Source organism: Mus musculus, chromosome 5, assembly GCF_000001635.26.
Source record: "Mus musculus strain C57BL/6J chromosome 5, GRCm38.p6 C57BL/6J".
Taxonomy (NCBI): Eukaryota; Metazoa; Chordata; class Mammalia; order Rodentia; family Muridae; genus Mus; species Mus musculus.
The window spans coordinates 118,575,165-118,600,554 of NC_000071.6; the positions used below are offsets into that span (position 1 = coordinate 118,575,165).

General features: G+C 44.3%; 1 protein-coding gene across 6 annotated transcripts in view; it reads left to right on the forward strand.

Moving 5' to 3' along the window:
- The window catches only part of Med13l (mediator complex subunit 13-like), a 205,109-nt gene that overhangs the window by 14,835 nt on the left and 164,884 nt on the right, over positions 1–25,390 (forward strand). For all 6 annotated transcript variants that reach the window (XM_011248248.3, XM_030254882.1, NM_001347445.1 and 3 more), the window contains exon 2: positions 18,169–18,406. In XM_011248248.3, coding sequence (XP_011246550.1) covers positions 18,169–18,406 — 238 coding nt within the window. The remainder of the gene's footprint in view (positions 1–18,168; positions 18,407–25,390) is intronic.

Consider the following 25,390-nt stretch of genomic DNA (forward strand, 5'->3'; position numbering starts at 1 on the left):
CCCCTACCTTCTTCTTCCTTTCTCTGCACACTCCTGCCTCCTTGTGCTCTGGAGCCCTCTGTGCTCCCACTGTGCAGTGGCTCAGCAGCCTTGGGTCTCAGTTAGGCACTACAATGTACATCTGCACTTCAGAAGCTTTCGATGGATCTCTCGGGGTGGCGTGGCCTCTCCAGTACTTTGGAGGACACTTATTGGCACAGCGTGTGCCAACTGCTGTCGATTGGCTGCGAATTCCTTCAGCCTTCGCAGGTGGGCAGATACTTGCCTTGGCTACCCTGAAGCCAGAGCTGGCTCTTTTGCAGTTGTCATGGTTCTTTAATTTCTCTCTAAGTGAGGTGGTAGTACTAATGAAATACAAAATATTTTCACTAAATAAAACTTCCAGGAAACTGAAAGCGCGTAGCTGAGGCTTCCCCAGCACTGTGTCCTCGCCAAGTGTGCACTTGTGCTGCGTGGAGCCACGGTGCACAGACCCACACAGGCTTTATTGAGCTGTGATCACCAACGCTGTCCATGTGCTTACAGTTTCTATAATTATGATTTCAATGGAAACTAATTTCTTTTATAAATTAAATAAAATACCACTTAATTACTCTCAGATTCACGCAATATGGAAGTGTCTAACATAAATCATAAAGGTCCTCCTCTCCCTGAGGAAGATACCAACCAGGATTTTAGTTTGTATTAGTCCAGATTTCCTGCTAGTTCTTTTTTTTTTTTGGTTTTTCAAGACAGGGTTTCTCTGTATAGCCCTGGCTGTCCTGGAACTCACTTTGTAGACCAGGCTGGCCTAGAACTCAGAAATCCGCCTGCTTCTGCACACACAGTCAGATTGTCTTACTGGATCTCTAAAATCACACACATAAGTTATGCACGAGCTAGAGTGTGCAGTGAGCAGTTCATTTTCAGCATGAGCGCCCAGCCCCACCCTGCCCTCTCTTACTGCCCTCAGAGGAGCTCTGACCCTGAGCCCTCAGTTGTTACCATATGGACCCACTGGGGCTTGGTACATGTGTCTGTAGGTAGAGCTTCACTGTGTTCTCTGACAGTCTGCCTACCCAGCTTCATAGCTGCCGCACAGGGATGCAGCTGTGCCTCAGTCCATGCTGCATGCCGGTCTCCACATGCTCGTTTGCTTGCTCACCAGCCAAGGACACAGTGATTCTCACCTTTTCCTGTAATGTGACTTTCTGCTGTGTGTGTGTGTGTGTGTGTGTGTGTGAGAGAGAGAGAGAGAGACAGACAGACAGACAGAGAATTTAGACAGACCTTTTCTTTTTGTTAACAGTAGCATCCTTTCTCTTAAGATAATATACTCTTGTTTGTTTAACCACCAATTATGAGAAACATTAAGGCAATTTCAATTTTTTTCTGCAATAATAGTTAAACACTACATTTTGATAGATACAACCATGAGCCCACTAAGAACATATGTCAGTTTCCATTTCTACAGACAATGCATATTTTCCATTTTTCTTTTCTTACCTATCCTGGAAATTGCTCGATTTATGTTTTGCTTCTTTGAGCAGATGCATCTCAATAGCTTACATTTTGAATTTCTGATTTCCAGTGAGATTTTGAAGCTCTTGTAAATATTATGCAGGTATATAGATTTTTTTGAGTTTTCTTTTTAAAATGTTTAATCTCTACAAAGGCCCTTTCCCCTTGTTTCTGGCCTGCATTAGGTAGGACTGTATTTCCAGGCCAACTGTCCCATGCTGCGGCTTCTCCCCAGCCTGAGATCTTCTGAACAGGAGTTGCTATGGCAGCTGTGGCAGCTGCTTCAGAGCATACAGTCTGCTCACCCATTCAGAGCATACAGTCTGCTCACCCATTGCTTTCTGAGAGGAGAAAACCTGGGCAAGAACCTCAAGTGTCGGAGGCTTTGAGGCAGGTCTGAGTTCCTCCTGTCCCTTGCAGATCCAGTCCTACCGGGACTTCTGGGGTGAGCCTCCTAGCTAGCCTAGTCTTTACTGGGTGCTTTCTTTTCTGAGCCCTTAAAAATGAACTCTGTAGACCACATAATTCAGTGCGTGCATGAAAGCAAGAATCACTGGGGCATGCAGATTTGCTTGAGATTAATGGAGTGATAATACAGCTTACGGTTTTTTAAAGTTTCATCAGAGATTAATGGAGTAATAATGCAGCTTGTGATTGCTTTGTACAGACAGGCAGTAAGTAGTCTCTTTCTCTTCGACTTCTATTCTGAACAGAATCATCTAGAAAGGGAAAATTAGGATAGCTAACTGTTGTGATTCATGGTGAGTGAGGTGGTCTGGAAACCACCAGTACACCACTGACAGTATGTCAGTTTGTACAATAAAGACCATTGCTCAGGTCCTGCTGTCAGAGGTGGAGTCTTCCAGCTGTACACTCACTCAGGTGCTTATTTAAATACACGGGAACAGCCTAGAATGACTCTCAGTCAGACATTTACCACACCATTGTCCTTTGACCCTCACCAGGTGTATGAGGTCCAAGACCTTAGGGCTCAGACTCTGTTCTTAACGGTGGGTCTGTGTCAGGATAGTCCCTGTAGAAAACTTCTGATTGTTAGCCTGAGCAGTGTAGATGGGAAGGAGCGGTTCATGTGTGTGAACCATGTCAATTCTGAGGAAAAAGAATGCGTGTACTCATGACAGTGATGTGGGCGAGAAGGGATCAGCACGGAGGAACCACACTGCAGGCTCAGTCCCCACCTGTGCTCCCAGAAGCCTGAGTGAAGTTAAATACAAAATGATTGTTGCTAGATGGAGTCCTCCCCAAACACTCCTGTGCGTAGGGAGACCCTGTCTCATGGAAAAAAGGAAAACACCCAGCGCTGGATTTCCTTTACTGTAGAGCCCAGGCTAGCCCTAAGCTCTTGGTCCTGGCTTCTTCCTAAATACTGAGATTACAGGGGAAAGCAGTGTTGACCTGTGGGCAGACATGGAAATAATTACAAGGGTCGCAGTCACTTGGAAGTGCACACAGTCTTTGAGATTATCTACTGGGATTATTGTACCAACAGTTAAACTTTTCAATGTGTTTATTGAGATAGAGTTTTTGTTTGTTTTTGACACAGGATTTCTCTATGAAGCCCTGGCTGTCCTAAAACTCTCTCTGTAGACCAGGCTGGCCTCAGACTCACAGAAATCTGCTTGCCTTGGCCTCCTGAGTGCCAAGGTTAAAAGTGTGCACCATCACCTGACTGAGATAGAATTTGTATACAGAATATACATCCGTTTTAAGCGTGCACTTTGATGGATTTTGATATGTGTCCATCCATAGAACAGCACATTGTTTGGTGTGCATACGAGGAGAAAGTACATTTTGTGTGGGTGAGAGGGCAGTCTGCTGCAGAAGGGCCTGAGTGCCCCACATTCAGGTCTCCTTCCTGCCTGCCAGCTTCCCCCACCCCCAAACGCCCCAACTCTCACAGTACAAGCAGTTTGCCTTTTCTGGTTTTTTTTTTGAAACTGGAATAATAATATATAGTCTTCATACTATCATTCTTTGTTCTTTGTTCTTTCTTTCTTTTTATTTTTAAACAGTTCCTGGAATGGATATGCCACAGTTTGTGATATGCATTCATTTATTGAGGGCTATTAAAATTAATGTACTAATTCTTGTGTCTTTATTTCTGTAAATAAGTAGGTTTCATTTGGTAATGGGCTGCCAAACATAAAAAATGTTCTGTTATTTGATAGCTCACAGGACAGTTGTGCGTGTCCTGTAGTTGTTCTGCATGCTAGTATCGTATGGTTAATTAGGTTTAAATCTGTTAGCCACTTTCTGGGCCAGCAGCATGCCTCAGGGACAAAGCAGCTTGCTCTGCAAGTGTGGTGACTTGAGTTCGATTCCTGGAATGCACATAAAGGTGGAAGATGTAACCTGCTCCACAAAGTTGCCCTCTGTATCCGTGTTATCCCCTCACATATACACACAGACACTAATAGTAATAATGTTTTAAAATTAGCCTCTTTAGAGGATGGTCGTCGTAACTGATTTCAATTTATAACTCACTAATGATTGCTGAAGTATAATGTCTTTTTGTCTGCATATTATGCCATTTACATAGTTCTTGTGATTGCTTATTGGCAATTTTCCTCCCAATTTAAAAATGAAGTTGTTTTCTTGGGTTGTCGGGTTCCTGAGCTACAGCCTGCGCCTCTGCCCCTCATGAGCACTCTGCCCAGCTCTGCCTTACCTTTCCTGTTTTCTTTCAGCTGTGTTCTTTGAAGACCAGATCTCAAATTGAATGCAGTTGCTGTTTCCTTTTGTAATTTATACTCTTTTCTCTTTTGAAGAGTTCTTTGTTACCACAGAATAGTAATGTGTGTGTAGTATAGATACACACACACACACACACACACACGATTAATTAGTGTGTGCAGGCTAGTCCCCCAGTGAACCATGCACCTTCATTTCCATAGTGTGAGGAAAGAATTGGAGCTTCTCTGAGTCCTACTGTTCCCTGTGTGACTATGGTTGTCTCAACACAACATGGCAGAGGCTCATGGCCTAGAACATTGTGCCGTCCAGACAGGCCTCATCTCCTGTTCCCTTCTGAATGCTGGGATTGTGCGATGACTCTAAATGATGTCTAAGGTAGCAGATAGCACTATGGCTTTTCTGAACCAAGTGTGTTTTACTCCATTCTCATCTCTTCCATTGTAGGCCCCTCCCCAACTGCTCTTAACACTGTGTAGTTGCAGCTCCTTGTGTGTGCCTGCAGGGTTGGCATGGTGGGGGTCATGGGGGTCACCCTGCCTACTGTGCCCCTTTCCCTAAGGTGATTGCCCTTCTTGCTGCTCTGCTCAGTAGTGGGATTTTGTAGTGTATCTTGAAATCAGGAAGTGCTCTAGCTTTTCTATTCAACTTTTTTCTTTTAATATTTTATTTTTTAAAAATTAGATGGCGTTTTCATTTGAATTTCCTTTTGATTGATCCCTTTCCCATCTTCCTGCCTGTTGGCTCTTTTGCCCTTAGTGGATCCATTTCCACTTGGATCTCCTGTACTCCTCCCTTCCTCCCTCCCTAGAGCTCGCCAGCCTCATGGACCCTGTTCTAGTTTCTTGCCTTTACCCACATTTATTTCCAGCCGTGTATTTATAGTTTACAGAGCACATTAGAGAGAGCAGGCAGTGTTTTTATTACTAAGCCTAGGCTACCTTGTTTGGTATAGTGATTTCCTGTTACTCCCATTTTTGTATAAATTTAATTTTCCATTTTGGTTTTTCAAGGCAGGGTTTCTCTGTGTAGCCCTGGCTGTCCTGGAACTCATGTAGACCAGGCTGGCCTCGAACTCAGATCCATTTGCCTCTGCCTTCTGAGTGCTGGCAATAAAGAAAGGTGTGTATCACCACTGCCTGGCTCAATTTCATTTTTCTTTATAGTAGAATAAAATCCCACTGTGGGGCCTTGAGAAGTTACTCAGTGCTTAAGAATATTGGTTGCTCTTCCAGAGGACCTGGGTTTGATTCTTAGCACCCACATGGCAGCTAACAACCATCTGACTCCCTCTTCTGGCTCCTGTGGGCACCAGGCAGATACATGATGCCTAGACATATATGTAGGCAAAACACCTTTACACATGAAATAATAAAATATAAGAAACTCACTATGTAGAACAGTCTGGCTTTGAACTCAGAGATCTACCTGCTCCTGCCCCTGCCCCTGCCCCTGGTGGGATTAAAGGTGTACACTACCATACCTGGCCTCAATATAAAATTTTATTGAATTATTTTTCAAATATTGGAGCTTGGGATTGAACCCTGGGTGTTGTGTGTTAGGTGAGCACTATACCATCGAGATACAGTTTTATCAATTCACTGTGCCTTGAAATCAGTCTGGTAATTTGTGAAAGTACTGTGTAGATTTGATTGGGATTATATTAAATATATAGGTCAAACTGGCAAGATTGTATTGATAATAATTGAGATTTCTAGTTCACAGATATGATCTTGTTCTCTCTCTCTCTCTCTCTCTCTCTCTCTCTCTCTCTCTCTCTCTCTCTCTCTCTCTCTCTCTGTGTGTGTGTGTGTGTGTGTTTGGGGTTAGGCAAGTGTTCTGCCAGAGCTACACTCGCCAGCTTTCCTTTTACCAGCCTTCCCGTCCATCCATCCGTCGTCTCCAGGCTGAGCATGTGTTCTGCAGTGTGGTCTCCTGAGTAACCCCTGGTGGCCTGGTTCCTGATGTGCTCCTTCCACCCCTAGCCCCTTCTGCTGGCATCATGTGGGGTTATGGGTGGGTGCTGCCATGCCTGTCTTTATAGTGTTCACTTTTTCAACATTGTTTGGTAGTTTCTGTGTGTAGATTTGAAACATGTATTTAAATTTGTTCTTAAATTTTTATCTTAAATAGCTTTTTAATGCTATTTTGAAAGAAATGTTTACAGTGTTTCTACTTATTTACTGCTGATATAGAGAAGTGCATGTATTGTGTGTACTGACTGACTTTGCTAAACTCTATAATGTGTTGTGACTATCTTACAAAGGTCTTAGGTTTTTGTAAATGCATATTACAATGTTGTCTGTAGATAAGTCATTTCAATTTTTAAAAAATCTGTATTTTCTTCTTTTTTCCTGGTGTATTGTATTACTTGGGACCTACAGTACAGTTTTGAGTGAAGGTACTCAGGGTGTAACCCGCCCTTGCTCTTGATTTTCGGCAGAGTCCTCTGTCACCATGTTGTTTGCTCTGGGTTTTTGAACGTTTCCCAACTAAATTAGCTTTTATCCCTTAAGATTTATTTCATCTTTATGTTTCTGTGTGCGTCTATGTTGTGCACATGTGTGCTAGTGTCTGAGGATGCCAGAAGAGGGCATCCGATTCCATAGAGCTGGAGTTCCAGGCACTTGTGAGTGGCCTGCTGTGGATGCTGGGAACAGAGCTCCCATCCTTTACAGCAGCAGTAAGCACTCTTTAACTGTTTCTGTGTCCCTAGATTACATTTAATTGTCTTCTTACCTTTGTTTATTTAGTGCGTGTGTCTATGCAGGTGCGAGTGCATGGATGTGCACATCTGTGAGATGGAGCTGGTTCTGTAGATGATGGACTCTAAGTGGTTTTTGTGTTTGACTTGTTAGCATCTTCATGGCGTTTATATTCATGCCCATAAAGGATACTGGCATGTGGATTTCTCATGACGCTTTTGTATGGTCCTGGTGCCACAGCATCGTCAATCTTGTGACTTATGAATAGCCTTCCGTCTGGCTTGGCTCTTGTGAGCCTGTGCTGCCCTTCCTTTGGTGACTACATTTGTGTTGATGGTGGTTACACTGGTGACAGTTAGAGTAGCTGCCTTACTGTTTTCTGAGGCTTGCCTGTTTGTTAGTGTAGTCTTTATGCTAGGACTGGCTTCCTGCTTATGAATACTGCTCTCCTGGGTCTCCAGTCAGCGTGCTCCATGGCTAACTGTTGGAGCCCAGAGTGGCTTCTGTAGTTAGTCCTTGGCCTTACTGACTCTGTTTCGTGCACAGCTTGGTGCTCAGGATGTTTCCAGAGAGCCTCTATAACACGATTTCCTACATAACTGTCTTCTTTCTGGTTGTCTATGTCAGATTCGAGGGCCTTCAGCTTTAGAAGCCCTTGCTCACTTGCTTGCCTTCTTTTAGGGAGCCTAGCTTTGTACTGCCTATTGGCCAAAGCCTGTATATGGAAATTTTATTTTATTTTTTTGCCCGGTTGTCTGCTTATTTATGGTAGGGGAACAAGTCAGGTGAACCTTACTTTAATTTTAATTAATTAGTTAATTAATCTTTTGAATTAGGATGGCATTCACAAAGAGTATTAAATATTAATGAACTAATTAATTGGTAGTATGTTTATGTGTGTTTTACATGCATACATGCCTGTGCACTGTGTGTGAACATCCCTTGGAGGCCAGAAGAGGATGTTGTATCTGTCTAGAACTGTCATGTCAGACAGTTATGTGCTGCTGTGTGGAAGCTGGCAACTGAACCTTGGTCCTCTGTGAGAGCAGCCAGTGCTCTTAGCTGCTATGTCATCTTCTGCCCCATCTGTGTTTTAAGTGTTTCATTTCTTTGTGGATGTCATCGTAGTTCAGAGGTTAGCACAGAGTAATTATTTCAGGATGTAGTCCATCTGGTCAAAGTTACTGTACTGGTTGTGGTGGGAACGTGGCCATCAGCAATATGGGAATATACGAGCATAGCTGAGCAATATGGGAATATACGAGCATAGCTGGGTGCTAATAAAGCTTTATAAACACCAGCAGTCTGCTGCCTACGGTGAGCAGATCTAGTTTACTTCTCATATCAGTCACTCAGCTCCATGTCAGGTTCACTCAACTCTTTCTAGCCTTGTGATTTATTCTTTACTATTATAGCTTTGCTTCTGTCAGAGGATTGCACATGAGCTACCTTAGGTAGCCTGTAGCAAGAGAGTGTTTATGTTGCCTCACTCACGGAGCCTTTGCCTGGCATCTTATTCCTGTTTTACAATATTCTTTTCAGAGTGTGGCACTAGTAGTTAGAAGCAAAACAGTAGTGTCTGGTAAGTTAGGACTGTTGTATAGAACCTAGCCATTACATTTTATTAATGTAATTTAACATAGCAGGCTAGGTGGTGCGCACATTTAATCCCAGTACTAGGGAGGCAGAAGCAGGCTGATCTCTGGGGCAGCCAGGGCTATACAGTAAGAGCCTGTATTCCAAAATAATTATTTTAAAATATTTTTTTAAAGGAAGCATTTCATTAACAGAAAACTTTGTTTGCTTAGTGTTCTGAGACATACATTGCTTTTTCACAGGTCTGAGTTTAGTTCTAAACATCTTCCTTGGGTGGCTTAGGACTGTCTGTGACTCCAGTTTCATGGTGCTGATGCTCTCTCCCGGACTCTGTGAGCACTGTACTCAGTGTGCATAGATATGTATACGTATGACTAGAAATGAAACCCTAAGATTTAATTGTGTTGAAACTTTTATTGACAAACCACACTTCTGAATCCACTTTTCTCTCATATGCTGATGTGAATCCAAAGCCAGCCTTGCTGTGTGGTTCAGTGGGTAAAATACTTGCTTTACAAACACGAGGAACCTTGGTTTATCCCAGCAACTCATGTAAAAGGGCTGGGCCTGATGCAAGTGTGTAATCCCAGAGCTGGGAAGGCAGACCGTAGCCTAAGTGGTTCCATGCCAAGTTTCAGGGGGAAAAGAGGGTGACACCTGAGGCTGATCTCTGACCTCTAAACACATGTGCGCACATATGTGTGCATGCCCACACATACCTGCATGTGTATCAGCACTTGGCTGCACATACATAAAGCAAAAGCAGATAAGCAGCTGCTTGGTGTTTAACACAATTTATGGGGCACTAAATAGTTCTATGCTTAGGAATTTGTTCATACTAAGTTTATAACTCATTTTTATCTTAAACGTTTTAACATTTTTAATTTATTTGTGTGTGTGCACATTTGTGCATGTGTGTGCCTTCATGTGTGCATTTGTAGAGGTCAGAACAACTTGTAGGATTCAGTTCTCTCCTTCCATGTGTTGATTCTGGCTCCCTCCCTCCCTCCCTCCCTCCCTCCCTCCCTCCCTCCCTCCCTCTTTCCCTCCCTCTTTCCCTCCCTCTCCCTCTCCCTCTCTCCCTCTCTCTCCCTCTCTCTCCCTCTCTCTCCCTCTCTCCCTCTACCCCTAACCCTAACCCCCCTTCCTCCTCTTCATCTTCTTTTCTTTAAACACAAGGCCTTGCTATGTAGCTCCGGCTGTCCTGAAATTCACTCTGTAGACCAGACTGCCTGCCTCTGCCTTCCACGTATGTGTGGTCCTTTTTCCTTCTTAAAGTGCTTCTCTATATTTTTTCTTAAACTTTTTCTCCTCTCAATTATATTATGCTGGAAAAACTTGTATGTGATCCTGGCACACATAAGCCAAATATTTACTGATAACTAAGAAATCCTAAAATCCAACCAACCAAACAACTCCAAAAACCAAAACCAATGCCCTCACCTAAGGAAAAAAACCCCAAACCAAACCATACCATATATTTACTTTAAAATAATTATTTGGTATGCTTATAATTTTACTACTTATTGAAGATGAAAGCAAATTTCCATACTAATGAGGTGGGTGTACTTATTTTTTTTCTTTTTTTACACAAAGAATTAAATCTTGGCACCATTTGAAGTGCAGGAGGTAGAGCTGATACATTTTTATTTTATAGTTGTCGATGCTGAGAATGCCACTTTGCATAAATATGTGGTACAGAATGGCAGAAGTATATTTAGGACCATTTCATAAATTGTTGGGAATTCTATCCTTAATCCCAAGCCAGCATTTGATTGAGCCATTCTTTATGAAACTGACATTAGCGGGGCTGGACAGATGGCGCAGCTGTGAACAGTGAATGCTGCTCTCACTGAGGGCTGGGGTTCCATTCCCAGCACCCATCAGGCAGCTACTGACCTCTCACCCCAGCTCAGCGTCCGGGGCCTCTGACTTGCTCAGTCACTGAGGAGGGCACCTGCACTCACTTGCTCATACCCACACCAACATACACACATAGTTAGAGATCAGACCAACCAAAACAAAAGAAACTCAAGGACTCAAACAGCAAGTTTTAAAGTCAAACACTGTAATTGAGTAAAACAGGGAGTGTCTTAGTTAGGATTTCTACTACTGTGGAGAGCCACTATGATAACTCTTAGGAAGGAAGACATGTAATTGGGGCTGGCTTATAGGTCATGCTGGGAAGCATCCAGGCAGACTTGGTGCTGGAGAAGGAGTTTTACTTTGGGTTCAGCAGGCAGGCAGGCAGGCAGGCAGGCAGCAGGAAGAGATAGAGACAGTGGACCTGGCTTGCTTGAGCATTTGAAACCTCAGAGCTCACCCCCAGTGACTTTCTTCTTCCCACAATGCCAAACATCCTAAGATGCCACTCCAAAGTATTTAAACCTGTGTGTCTATGGAGGCCATGCCTATACAAACTACCAGCCAGAGACAGCTGATTTAAGCATGCTGATGTTACTGAAAGTATTTGTTTCACTCATCATGTGTCTATGAGAGGAAGCTTTGTGCACGCAGCAGTAGCTGAGCGGAGGTGGTATAGGCAGTGTTGGGTGTGTGTGATGGTGTGTGAGTTATATTGCCAAACTACATTCAGAACCAAGGCTGTGCTCAAGTCCTGAGATACAATGTGGTCAGAGTGCCTGAAAGACCTTGGGTTCATACCATGTTGATTTAAAATTATTTTTTTGAAGACTGCTTGTTTAGAAACCCTTTACTGTTGATAATTTTTTCTCTCCCTTATGTGAGGTCATGTCCCACAATAAGAAGTTGTCTTACCTGAGTGTCCCTCATCTTGGCCCTGTTGTCTGAAACCTCGGGGTCCTCAGTCAGAGTGGACATATGACCAGCAACAGCTTCCTGAGGGGTCTTTACTGGGTCCGTCTGACCCGCCACAGTCACTTGGTACAAGCTTGGCCTGTAGTTGTCATTGGGTGTGGGCCTTCCTTGGCTTCCCACAGGCTCCTAGCCTCTCTCCCTCGTGGCTCACACTCTGCATGCAGACCTGGAGAAAGGAGGCTCCTCACACACGAGGAGTTGAGTGGTTGGGCTTGCTCCTCCTGCTCTGCATTCGGGAGTTCTGTGCTGCCGTCTGCTTTGCCTGAGGCTCTCCAGATCTGACATGAGACTCTGGGAGTCACCGCACTTTGCCCTCTTGCTCATGTGATGTCTTCTTTCATGGAGGCTGGAGGGTCTTGTCTTGTAGTGTGCCACAGTGGAGTGGGGCCTTTTGTGGGGCCCATCTCATTAGTTCTTTTAGGTATCCAGAGAGGTCTGTCCATGTAGTGTTTCACAGGGTTTTTTAGAGAGAAGTTTCCATGAATTATTACATTAGGTAATTCTTCATTGTTTTCTTTTTCTTAGAGTTTTTATTCCATAGTGTTACCTAAGGCACACTGGGCAAGTGCTCTGCAGCGAGCTGCAGCTTCAGGTCTGTGCTGCAACCAGGGGGCTGCAGCCCGGCTCTAGGAGTCTGTGCTTAGCTTTAAGTTTCTTGGTTCATCTTCCCATTTAATTCCCACCTTCCCTACCTGCCCAGTTTTTACTTTGTCAGCCTTGTGTGTGTTTGAGTCCCTGAACTTCATCTTCCATGTATTTCACTGAGTTTTCTTTTAATTCTACTTTCTTTGAGCCTTCTGTTCCCTTTCAGTTTTAAATGGTTACATGTTCTGTAAGGTTTCCTATATTTATTTATATGTAAGAGTCATTTGCCTGTATATGCAATATGTGCTTGTCAGGTGCCTGCAGAATTTAGAAGAGGGAGGGTATCAAGATCCCCTGGAACTGGAGGTAGGGATGGATGTGAGCACTCTACTCTGCTGGTGCTGGGAACTGAACCCTGGTCCTGTGCAAGAGCAGCCAGCACTCATAACCACTCAGCCAGCTCTGCAGTTTCTGAGAGAATCAGTGATGGATGCTCCAGATGTTTTCTTCTCACTTAGGTTTTTCCTCTAAACTTTGTATTAGTTTTTGTGTCTGGACCTGGTTTTCCTCAGCTCATCAGAAGCCCTTGGTCATAGAGGCGTTGATGGCAAAGCTGCCAGTAGTTTCCAGTGTATGAGTGTTGTCTGTTACAGTGCCTGCACACATGGGAGCAGGCTGTTTTTGTTTGGAGAACTTGAGTTAGTATTTTGGGGCCATTCTCTGTAGCATGTAAGATTCCAGACTGCTTTGGGATTTTTTTTTTCTAGACTGGCTATCAGCTGTCTGGTACTTCAGGGTTGACTGGGAAGGTGGCCCCTGGCTATCACCTTATCCTTGTGTACATAGAGGTTTACCCTCCATAGCATAGCCTCTGCCTCCTCCATTGCTCTTGCCCCCTCCGTAGCATAGCCTCTGCCTCCTCCATTGCTCTTGCCCCCTCCGTAGCATAGCCTCTGCCTCCTCCATGGCCTCTGTCTTTGGAGAAGTTTCTTCTGTTCTTTGCTGGGATACAGTGGGAGGATGTCTCAATCTCTCAGGCCTGGTCAACAGGCTTCAACCTATTTTCTTACCATGTCTCTCTCCTCTTCTCAACCCCTCAAAGAGGAGGTGCTGGTGTCCACAGCTCCTAAGGCTGAAGAGCACTTTTGCCAGTGGCTTGCATCCCACCTTTTCTGTCTCTGGGGTTGGTTACTCAGGGCCACATCTTTCCTTCTGAGTACCAGCAGCACGGGTTTTGAAAAGCAGATGCTCTTTTTTGTCTTGACTGCTGTTGTGTCTATAGTTCAGGGAGAGAATAGCCCAAAGAAACAAGTTTCTTCACTGATGCTTAGTGTGGTTTAAGAGCAGAAGCAAAAGTAAGTGTGTGTGTGTGTGTGTGTGTGTGTGTGTGTGTGTGTGTTTACCCTGCCGTTCTTACCTGGAGCCGATTAGTTACATTGTAACAAAAGCTTTCCATTACATGCAACATTTGTTTTTCTTTCCTAACTTTGATCTGTGAGGTGATTTAATGTGTTTACTGTATTTTCCTAATCTGCTAGAGTAGTAATTCTGTCACAGTAGGGAGAGGGCAAAGGCACACTTGAGATTTTCTAGGGCACTTATGTTGGCAGTAAGAGATGCATGTCGTCCGCCTCCCATGGCCTTGCGCATGCTAAGCGAATGCTGGACCACAGAGTTCTTTCCTCCACTTCAGCCCAGTAGTAGGTTTCTTAAGTCTGAGTATCTTCTGGAAATGTTGTCACTGATGGTTCTGAGCTGTCTGATAAGGGTTTGTGTAATTTACCAGTTGCCTTTGCCAGTGAGATGTAATTAGTTTGGGGCAGGAGGTGAGCTCATTTCTGGCATGTAGGTCAGCCGTAGCACTTTATAGCTCCTAAAGCTGAGGCCCCCGGCTGGAGTGGGCCTCCTGACCTCATGGAGGCCTCATGGAGCTGTCGAGAGCAGCTCCACACCGATGCTTCTTATCTCCTGCACTGTCCAGCTGTGGTGGCAGACCTCAGTTTGTTCTTACCAACAACACATCTGTAGGTTCATTGTGCTGTCGCACCAGTGAATCGAGTTTTAACTCTGGGGCTATGTTGCAGATATATGATGTTGGCTGTGAAATATCTAGTGTGAAAAGCAAGAGCTCTTTGAACGCTGTGCACCTAAGGACTAAGACTACATCAATACAGAGGCTCCACATCACACGTAGGGTGTTGGTTGGGAAGGCGTTGCTCTTGGGTCTGTTTGAATCTATTCAGCATCCTTGCCAGCTGACTGCAGTGGCCTTCTCTTCTTGTCAGCTGTTCCATCTGCTCAGCTCCTCTTTCAGAAAACCTTCACTTCCCCTGTTAAACAGCCCTTCCCCCCATCCCCTCTTTCTGTTAGGGTAGGTAGTTTCTTTTCAAAAAAATACATATCCTCCAAGAAGTATACTGTCCTCCAGTGATCGTGTGTACGTGCCTGAGGCAGTAAGGATCGGAGTCTCTGGATTATTGAGATGGTGCAACCACTCTTATGAATTGTTTTTATTGCCCCAGGAAGACCACAGAAAGAGCCATGAACATTCTTAGATTAGAGAGCATGGCCGTACACTCGCATCATTGCTAAGTTGAGCCCATGGTGCTTTCGTTGTCTGATTCTCTAATCCTCCAGGGCTAATTTTTAACATTAGCCCCATGAAGGAGCATGGCAGAGTGGAAAGAATTTATGTTTCAGATTCATTTGTGGCTTCAATGTAGCTATGTTTGGGACCTGTCGCTTGTCAGGTTTATGATTCGGGATGACTTATTTAACTGTGAGGAATCTGAACTTCTTGAGCTACGTGGCTGGAAGGTCTGAGGCAGGGGGAAGAATTCAAGGGCCCAGTGGAGTCAGGCTCTCAGTGCCAAGTGCTGGAGCTGCTCACATGGGAGGACCACCTTTGCTCCTTGAAGAGTAAACTCTACCTTTTTGGTTTTATATTTTAGAACTAACCTGAAATTATGCATTTGTTTATTCTTTTAACATAAATATAGCTCTAGGATAATTTGAATATCAAAATGCTTAAAGGTTTGTTCCAAAAACAAAAAAACAAAAACAAAGACTTGGAGAGTAAGGGATTGAACCTGTGGCCAGCCACCCATGCTCAGAGAGCTTTCTGCCCCTGCACTATTCCCAGGTCTCTGCTCGGCAGGTCTGGGCCTTTAGGCGACCTGCATCTCTAGGGCTGCACTTGTGCCACTAGGTTCAGGGCTGGTTCAAGACTTTGAAAAGAAAAGCTCGAGTGTTAGAGTTAGGCATTTGTCAGAAATGGGGGAAACAGGGCCAGTGAGATGGCTCAGCAGGTGAAAGGGCTTTCTGATGAGGTGAGAACCTAGGTCAATCCCTTGTACCCACATAGTAGAGAGAGCTGACTCCCACCCTGAGCACTTCTATACAGTAAATAAATGAAAGACTAAAAAAATAAAGAGGGGTTGGAGAGTTTTAGTGTCTCAGTAATCAGGAGCCCGTGTTGACTTTAGACCCAGGCTTGCTTGGTTTCATTTCTGAGGTTTCTTGCAAGGCCTGTTCCATTGCTCTGGGGCTGAGAGGAGGTGAGCAAAGACCGTTGCTCCACACTCATAGGAGATAGCAGCTGTGCTGGGACAGGGTGCTGGGTCTTCAGCTTTGCCCTTACTAGACACTGAGCCAAGATTGAAACCCCCACCTCACTTCCCCCACCCCCCCCATGTTGGCTTTATCATAGTCATCTGTTAGGTGTCAAGGCTTACCGAGGTAGACTTTTATAATACTTAATTTTAGCTTTAAAGTAAGGGAACCGAATGTTTTGAAATAATTGGAAGTTTCCCAGTTCCTTTGGTTGACTAGTTAGCCTGTGGCAGGCAGTGCTGTGTGGAGTTTACAGCACACTGTTGCATGGACAGCTTTGTGAAGAGCACAGCAGGTGACAGTGGCTTCCCTCTGCCACTGAGAGCAGGCACAGGAAGTTAGCGCAGAAGCTGGGGCTAGAGAGCAGTTTGGAGTCATCCAGATATTTTCCTGCCCAGCTGCGAGGGTGGGCACTACAGGTGAACGTGCTCCAGTGAGTCTCCGTGTGTCTCCGTGCATTGCTTTCCTGGGGACAGACTCAGCCAGGGTGCAGGTCTCTACTGTGCCCTTGTTTTCTACACTTACAGCATGGTCCCTGTCATAGTGATTTGTCCTGTGTCTTTGGCGCCCGTGCTCCCCTCCCCTCCCCCGCCCAGGGTTCTTGGGCGTAGGACAGTGTTCTTGCTTAAGTGATGAGTGTTCTCTGTATCTTCTCCAAATCGAACTACTCTGTTTTTACTTTATCTCCTTTGACACTTAGAAAATAATGCTAGGCTTTCTGATTAAAGCACAGAGATATTACTTTTATTAGAAGAAACATGGGGGCTTGAACAGAAAACTAGACAAGAGTGTAGGCATGGCAGTGAGAAGAGGGGAGCGCCAAGGAATCACTTCCTCAGCCAGGGAGAGCTCAGAGAGCTGGCCAGCTGTCCTCCTGTCAGGATTGTTTGCCTTGCCTCGCCTCAGATCCCCAGGCAGCATAGAAACGCAGGATTTGCATGCACCTAGGATGGTCTTTAAGATTACATTTGCCTGATGCAATGTAGATGCTATGTAAATACTGGGGATACCTTGTTGCTTAAGGAAAATATGCCAGGCATGGTATCCTGCACCTTTAGTCCCAGTACTTAGGAGGCAAGTGCAGCTTGCTTAATTGGAGCCCAGCTTGGCTTACACAGTAAGTTCAAGGCCAGCTAGGGCTACATAGTGAGACTCTGTCTTAAATACACGCACATACGTATGCTGTGTGTCAGCTGTTTAAGCACTTGGAGTTAGTCCCGGTTGGGTTGCAGATGGTTACTTTTCTGCCCTGTGGTGCTTCTGTTTTAAAGAATTTGTCCATAAGAATGACTGGCTTTGTGGGAGAGGAAATGAAGGGATGGGGGCACGTGGGCTGTTCGATACAGGACTGTGGTGAGTCAGCTTTGCTCTGGTCCAGTACATGGTCCCAGTTTGTAGCTACTAAGTAAGGAGCCCCGCTCTCTTTGTGATGTTCTGTCCAGTTCATCCAACCTAAGCTTCAGGAAATTCGAAAGTAGAAGTGTGTGAACTGCGCACAGAACACACGGCCTCTGCTTGCTTGTTTAAAGTTCCGTGCTAAGGAGGCAGGGCTCTGTGTAATGTGCCTTGGCTGCTGCCGGCTGCTGTGTTAGCAGCTACTTCCTGAGGAGCCTTTTAGCATGCTGTGCTGCCCTGGTGAAAACTCCCACCTCCTGAACTGGCTGCTGAGGTTGGGGCACAGGGTGAGGGAGTGGGAATTCCTCAGAATGTCTTCTACAAGGGGTCCAGATGTTTCAGATGGTGGATTTTCAGATTCAGGGCTGTTGACATATGTTTCTCTGGCTTGCTATCCCTAATGTGAAGTGAGCTCAAGTGCTTCCAAGTGTGGATTTAGAAGCAGTGTGAATTTCACGTTTTTGTGTTAGGAACAATCAACTTGGACTTTTGTTGTTGAGATGGTCCCTCTACATAGCCCTAGATGTCCTGAAACTTGGTTTATAGACTAGGCTGGCCTCAAACCCACAGAAGATCCACTGTTCCTGCCTCCTGAGTGCTGGGGTTTAAGGTGTGGGCCACTGTGCCTCAACAGTTATTTTAAAATCTTACTTGTTTTATTTATTTATAAAAGTATTTAAAAGTTTTTTTAGTATGTACAAGAGTTTTACTTGCATGTATGTGTGTTAACCAGGTCTGTCCTGTGCCCATAGACATGAAGAAGAAGGCACTGGCTTCTGGGGTCAGAGTTAAGAGGGGTTGTGAGCCACTGTGTGATGCTGGGAATCCAACTGTGGTCCCCTCCAAGAGCGCTGGTGCTCTTAGCTGCTGACTGATCAATCTCTTTGCCCTTATTTGGTTTTAAAATAAGTGTAATTTGTGAACTGAACAGCAAGTAATAATTGAAGATAATATTTAAAAATATGGGTACCTAATAAATGGTCAGGAGAATAAAAGTTTTTCAGCAGCACATAATGATTGCGAGCTTGTTTCATTTTGGTATTTAATATGATGTTTGTCCCGACAGCCTTCTGATGTGTGCTCTTCCTTTGAAGAGACCTTGTGGTGTGAAGTTTAATACAAATGCCTATTTTATCAGCTTTCCCTTCCTATAGGAATTTGCTTTTAGTGGTCTGTAAGTAAAAGGAAAAATCAAAACTATTGCAAATTTTTTGTCGTTTTCCAGGCTGAACTCACAGGAATCAAATGGCGTAGGTACAATTTTGGAGGGCACGGGGACTGTGGACCCATAATTTCAGCCCCAGCCCAAGATGATCCAATCCTGTTAAGTTTCATCCGCTGTCTGCAAGCCAACCTGCTGTGTGTATGGCGTCGTGATGTCAAGCCAGATTGCAAAGAGCTCTGGATATTCTGGTGGGGAGATGAACCCAACCTAGTGGGAGTAATACATCATGAACTGCAGGGTAAGGATTTTGTTTTTCTTTAAAAAATATTTGCATATGTTTTTTGAACAATTGTAAATTTTGGAATTTATATTTAGGAGTTGCTTAAAACAGATCCCAAGCAGGCAGTGGACAGTGTGTTTGTCAGAAGAATAGCCTCACTCCCCCACCTCCGCCCCCCACATTTCTCTTTCCTTAAACTCTCTTGTTCTTCCTTAGTCATGCTGAAAATTAGAACCTTGTAAGATCACCTTAAGTCCATTCTTTTATCATTTACAGACAGAGTCAACATATAGCCTTAAACTTGAAGCACTCCTTCTGGCTCAGCCTCTTGCCAACTGGGGTACAGGGGTTCACCACCCTGTCCTTCTGGCCTCTGAAATCATTACTGTTAGAGTACTGTGTACCCAGTGGGCAGTGTCTGGGAGGAGACAAGGCTCTGACCCTGCTTTTTTGTTTTGTTTTTGTTTTTGTTTTGTGTTTTGGCTTTTTCGAGACAGGGTTTCTCTATATATCCCTGGCTGTCCTGTAACTCACTTTGTAGACCAGGCTGGCCTTGAACTCAGAAATCCGCCTGTCTCTGCCTCCCGAGTGCTGGGATTAAAGGTGTACGCCACCACCGCCTGGCACCCCTGTTTTTAAATTAATAGTGAGTTGTGAGTAACTAGTAAGACAGCTATGTGAACAGCTCAACTCTTTGTTGGCAAATTGAAAATGCAGAAATCTAATGCATCTTTTACTGGACAAATCTTAAATTAACCTTGGATACTGTTTTCGGGAAAGATAAGTTTCTTTAAAGTATCTCAGTTTATTTCTCTTACTGATTCCAGAAATACTAACTTTTAATTAACTAAATTTTGACTTCAGTTTGCATCTGACACCTGGAAACTTTGAATTAATGCAAAAATATTTGTTAGTCTAAACTATTTTTTATGTTTACCATACATTTACAGTAGCAGAAAATATTATTAGTAGTTTCCATTCCTCTCGCCAAGTTTCTCATTCATGTCCTACAGAATTCTCTAAGTCAGGAGCTGTTCCAGGCTGTTCTGTGGTTTGGAGGCAGGCCTTCCCACGCTGCTGTGCTGCCCGAGGACTCCCTGAGTCTGAGCTGTGTGGAGCTGTGTGACAGGCTGTGCGCCTTGCTTGGCTAGCCCATGTCTCCGTGGGGAGTGCTGGCCCTTCTCTGGGGAGTGCTGGCCCTTCTCGCCTGGCTTTAGAACTTAATCCGCTCTAGTTAGTTTGTGGTTGAAATGTTGCAGGCATTGCTGAGATGTGTCGTTAGTTTATGTTCTTATTATTTATTACGGGAAGACATAAAGCAAACTCCGGTGTATTCTTGTGGGTCTGCTTTAAAGGTTCTAAATTTGCCTAAAGGATTTCCTGCCAAATTCTTGAAACTTGTTGGCAGCCCTGTTTGTTTGGTTTTGTTTTGTTTTTTTTCTCCTGTTGGTGGTGTATCTTGCCACAGCAGCTAGGGGGCAGTATAGCACAGTGGACTAATTGAGCTACCTCTGGGCTGCAAACCTCTTCCCTGATGCTCTAGTGTATGTTCACTCTATCTAGGGGAGGTTGCTTTCTAGTGCGCTCATCCGCAGACTCAGAATTTATGTCCATGTCCAAACCTCGTGTAATTAGTAGGTGATGTAGATGCAGCTAGAGCTTCACACCACCTACGGTTTGGGTTTTCAGAGTCTCTAAGAGAGCTTCTAGCTGGTAGGTTATATTTGTGTTTGTTTGAATGTAAAACTGTTGCATTCTTTTAGTTTTTTCATGTGTGGATTTTTAAACATTTTTCTCCTTTAGTTTCTCATCTTAAAAAAATATTTTAAACTATCACTGATTGATGGGAGGTCATGTGCACCATGGCATACCTGTGGAGACATCCTAAGGCTTAGGCCCACGAAACTCAGTAACAAGCACCTTTACCTGCTGAGCCATTAGGCCCAGGAAACTTAGTAACAAGCACCTTTACCTGCTGAGCCATTAGGCTCAGGTAACTTAGTGACAAGCACCTTTACCTGCTGAGCCACCTCCCAGCTCTTCCTTGTTACTTTTGGTTCTGTTTCTCCTTCCTGATGTCTTCAGTTCATTTCGTAACAAGTTAGAAAACACATGGCCTGGCTTGATAGCAAAGTGAGTGCTGTTGTGTGAGACCAGCTTGTTGCAGCACTATTAAAACTCGTGTAAGCATGGACTGCTCTTCCCGAGCTGCTTCATGTCACACACGTAGGTCATTAATGTGAGAATATACTGGCAAGAGTTAAGCAAAGATTGACTTATTTAAAAAAATTTTTTTTTGTTTTGTTTTAAGTTATAGAAATGCTATTTATTTATTTATTTTACAATCAAAGTCTCACTTTGTAGGTCTGGCTGACCTGGAACTTGCTCTGTAGATCAAGCTGGCTTCATACTCATAGGAATCCGCCTGCCTCTGCCTCCCGAGTGCAGGGGTTAAAGGTGTGGGCCACTTTCAGCAGACACACTACATTTTAATTATACTGGCCAGCAGGATGACCACTGAAAGAGGTGGAGGACACTGCTCTTTGAGCATGGGCCTGAGCCAAAGGTGTCAGCTGACAGTTGTGTTTGCCCCGGGGAATGGTGTCTTCTTTATGCTCTTTTCCTTTGAGAACTGTAAGTGCCTCCTCTTGCTGAGCAGCCGTGGCCTCCTGAGTGTCTCCTCTTCTCTGTGTGCTGAGCGTTGGGAAAGTTAGAGCCTGTCACACAGGTTGTCCACTTCTGCATGTAAAAGTGGCTGAAAGTAAAGTCTGTGACTCAAGCATTAGGAGATATTTGACATCTAATTAGAAAAGTGAGTGGCATAGTGAGGTGTAGAGTAGTAGGGAAAGCCTTGGGGTGGAGGAGGAACCGAGTTCCTATTGGTTGCAGTAGAATTGAGAGTGTAACACGCCCTTTCCCGGTCAGCCTATTTAAGAGTTACTTTATTTCGGGCAATATAAATGTTAGCAGAGTCCCGCCAGCAGGCATGAGTGTTAGGCTCGGGCAGGCAACACTGTTACGGCATTACCAGGGGTACTGAAGTACTTACTGTTCATGCTTCTTGGTTCTGTTTTGCACCTTGTCATGATGTGACTTAGTAGCATATGGCTGGCAGACCACAGTAAACACCAAGCTGCTGCCTCGGTACATGGTATGTGTGCACGTTAGTAAAGCAGCCTCCATGGAATGACAGTGCTCACTCCTTCAGGACACAGTGTTGGATCCATAGCCGTGTACTTGGAATGCTTGAAGTATCTGGAGCCCTGTGAGGGAAGGTCACAGTGAGGCCAGAGAAGGTGGTGGGCATTGTGAGCTCCAGAGGCGTGGCTTTGGATCTGGCATAGTGATATCTCCATAGTTAATGACCAGCTGGGAGCCTCTGCTCAGTCTGTTTAACCTGTCACTGTCTGAGTTTCCTCACTATGAATTGGATTACGAGGCCAAAGTTAATAAGGACCTGAGCTGGCACGCACAGCAGTCACTCTGGAACTGCAATGTAGCTGTCGGCCATTGCTACTGCACTGACCACCGTGAGCTCGCAGATGAGAATTACATTTTGGCATTTTTCTAAGCAATTGATTCTGTTCTGGGTAGCAGGTAGTGCCAAATATTAATGCCCACTTTCAAGCTGAAATAATTATTTTCTAGTTTTAATGTTTGGGTGGGGACTGGGGAATAATACAAATGCACAGCAGCAAAGGGAACACGCTCATGGAAATGTATCTGCACTTCCCATACATTCCCTCTCTCTGTGTGCATGTGCTACTGAGGACATGTGTGCATGTGTGTACATGTGGGTGTGTGTGTGCTACTGTGAACATGTATGCATGTGTGTACATGTTGTGGGGATATATGTGCTATTGTGGACATGTGTGCATGTGTGTACATGTGGGTGTGTGTGTGCTACTGTGGTCAAGCAGTAGAGATTGGAGGACAACTGCTGGAAGTTCTCTCCTCCCTCCACAGATTCTGTCTGGGTCTTGGATGCAGGTCTGCAGGCTTGTGTGGCAAGGGCTTTTACCTGTTGAGCCATCTTGCTGGTCCCTTCTCTACGTTTCATAGCAAACCCAAATTGTTGCAGGAGGAAGACAGTTGTTTTAGCTTGTTGTATGTATACTCTTAAATAGAACTGAGACTGCTGCCGCGTGTCAAAGCAGGGAACCTCGTGAGTGTGTGTGGCTGTATAGGTGCTTCTATTTGTGAGTTCACTTAGAGGGATTTATAGTCTAAGGGGTATATGAGAGGCGCATGTACAGACCACTGCTAAGAATATATGAGAGGGTAGACCAGGATGGCTGGAGCCTCACAGGGATTAAAGATGGGTGTCACTACAGCCGGCCTAAAACATTGGTATCACATTTCTATTTTCCTATATTTTGTTTTGAATTAGTTTGCCAAAGCTATAAAGTAGTATTGTATGATGACTGTGTGAACATGCATGCTTACTTAAATATTTGACTTAATGAGTTACACATACTGAAGAGATGTGACATTTATTAACACTTGAATGAGTAACAAAGTCTTATTGTAAAATTATGGAAAGATATCTACTCAGATTCTTTCATATGAAGAATAGAAAGAGAATCAGTGAACTAGAATTATTAACCTACACATGCTTGAAATTGTGAGAGCAAGCTGAAGTCTTAACTTTCTACTGTAAATAACATCAGTGTGTTACCGCAGGCAACTTACTGAACCATGTAATTAGGTTTTTTTAAAAGAAAAATGAGACATTTATACCAAGATTGTAGTGAGGTAGAATGTGAAGGGAGGGCTTGTGTTCCACTGATATGAAAATTAAGCAATTGGCAAAATTATAAAGATTATTGCTTTAGACAAAAGTCAAATAAAGTTTTGATCTGGGGGTTGTTATTGGGAAGCAGAGATATCATGGTCTAATGTTTTTTGTTTTTCCCAACATGAAAACTCTGTATACAGTGAGCCCAAGTAAATATCTTTTAAAAATTATTTCTATTATTTTAATTATGTTGTGTGCGTGTGTTTGTCTGTGTGTGAATTTGTGCACGTGAGTGTGGGCACCTGAGGAGCTCAGCGCCATTGGGTCTCTTAGAGCTGGAGCTGTAGGTGTGGAGCTGCTCTGGGGGCCTCTGTAAGAGCAGCGAGCACTAGTCTCTGCTGAGCCTCCTCTATAGCCTGCGAAATCTCTTTTCACCAAGTGTTAGTTATCTTTGGAGCAGAGATGTCAATTGACAGTAGGTAAACTATATTTCATGCATGAATGGGATTAATTTGGCGAGGAGCATGCTGTGTGTGGTGTGGCCATTGATTGCATGTCAGTTTTGAGTAGTGCCGTGCTCGGTTATCTCTCCTGCCCTCTGGTTTCTTTTTCTTTCAAAAGCTTGTCTTTGCATAGCAAACTTTTTAAGATTTAGTTGGGGTTGTTATTCATTAAAAGGATAAAATTGTAGCCCTTATTCAGGGAGGCCAATTTAAGTGTATGGCTAGAAAATCAGGAGACTTCATAAATGTTGCTAGAGCTAAAGGCCTAATTCAAGAAGTAATTGCATAGTTGAATATTGGCTTTGAAAGGTTTTAGAGACATAGGTATATGTAGAGAACTGGTGTTGGCTTTATTAACACTTTTTTTTTTTTTTTTTGCTGCCAAATGACATTGTGTTCTCACTGCTTTTCTCTATAAGAAAGGGCATGTATCCCTGACATAAACTGGGGTTTCTAGAAGGAGCTAGATTTTTGTGGGTGAGCTAGGTCTGCACGCAGGATCCCCTCAGTTTTGTCATGGTCTGTCTTTGCATTGCCTGACCCAGCTGCAAACCAAAGTGCAGGAGGAGTCTCCGCCTTTGTCACTTCTCTGATAGCATTAGAGGTTAGCCTCGCAACACCCACTTAGTCTAGACCGATCCCAGAACCTAGCAGATTCCACGGTGACAACAGGATGGAAGGTAAATGAAATGCTTTTGGGTCAATAAAAACTTGATACAAATGCTTGATAACTGTTATGGTCTGACAGTCTAAAGTGGCTTGCTGCAGTGCTAGGCTCTGGCTGTGGTCGTTGGAGAAGGCCTCTCCGTTTCTATTTACCCATCCATTCCTTGTCATGCTGGAAAGCACGAGGCTTGCGTGAGGTAGCAGGTAGTGCTTAGGCTGCCTTGAGTTGTTCTCTGGTCTCTGTGCTGAAAGTAGGGAGACTAACATGGTTTGTGGATCACTATGCTGAGGTTAGTAATAGAGAAATGCTTATAGCACAGTTTCCACTTGATTTTGTTTTATGCCTCTCTAGTTGGAAATGAGGACTTAATCTACTTGGCTATGAGTAGAATTAGCAGCTAAGGTTTCTACAACTGGTCTCAAGTATGGGAACCATAAGGGACACACAGATACGCAGGACACATCGACAAGCTCCCGTAGTGCAATCTCTGGCACTCACTGTAGACTCTTTTCTGACTGAGCTGATGCCCCAATGCTACCTGAAGAGATTGCCTTGGATCCACTACAGCTGTCAGTGTTCAGTGATTTGCTTTAGACTTTCCCACAAGTTCTGGGCCACATACCCTCTTACAAACTCAGTGTTGGCGAATGCATCGTCTGTGTGATTGGGTCTTGTTTTGACCCTGGCAGTGAGTTCAACCAACGCACATTACCCTTGAGGCCCATCTAGGGCTGAGCTAAAGGCCTTCTGTGCTGCCCACATGACGATGCAGCTGTCTGAGCTGTTAAGGTAGTGGGACTGAGTGGGAAGGCTGCTAGGGCCTGTGGTGACAGAGCACCTTCCAGTCTAGAGTTGATCACACAGCACAACTGACTTGACTGAAAAAGGAATACAAGGGATTAAGACAAGTATTCTTGTGTGCGTGCTGTAGAAAAGGCAAAGATTAGAGCCCCAGCTGCCGGCCAGTAGCCTCTTTCTTGTACATGCAGAATATCTCATTTTTGGAAGTTACTTTTACTTCTCAATTTTCTGGGCTTGGGGAGGAGGCAAGATGCCTTTCTGAGTTAAATATGAAAGGCTTTTGTTTGCCTGGC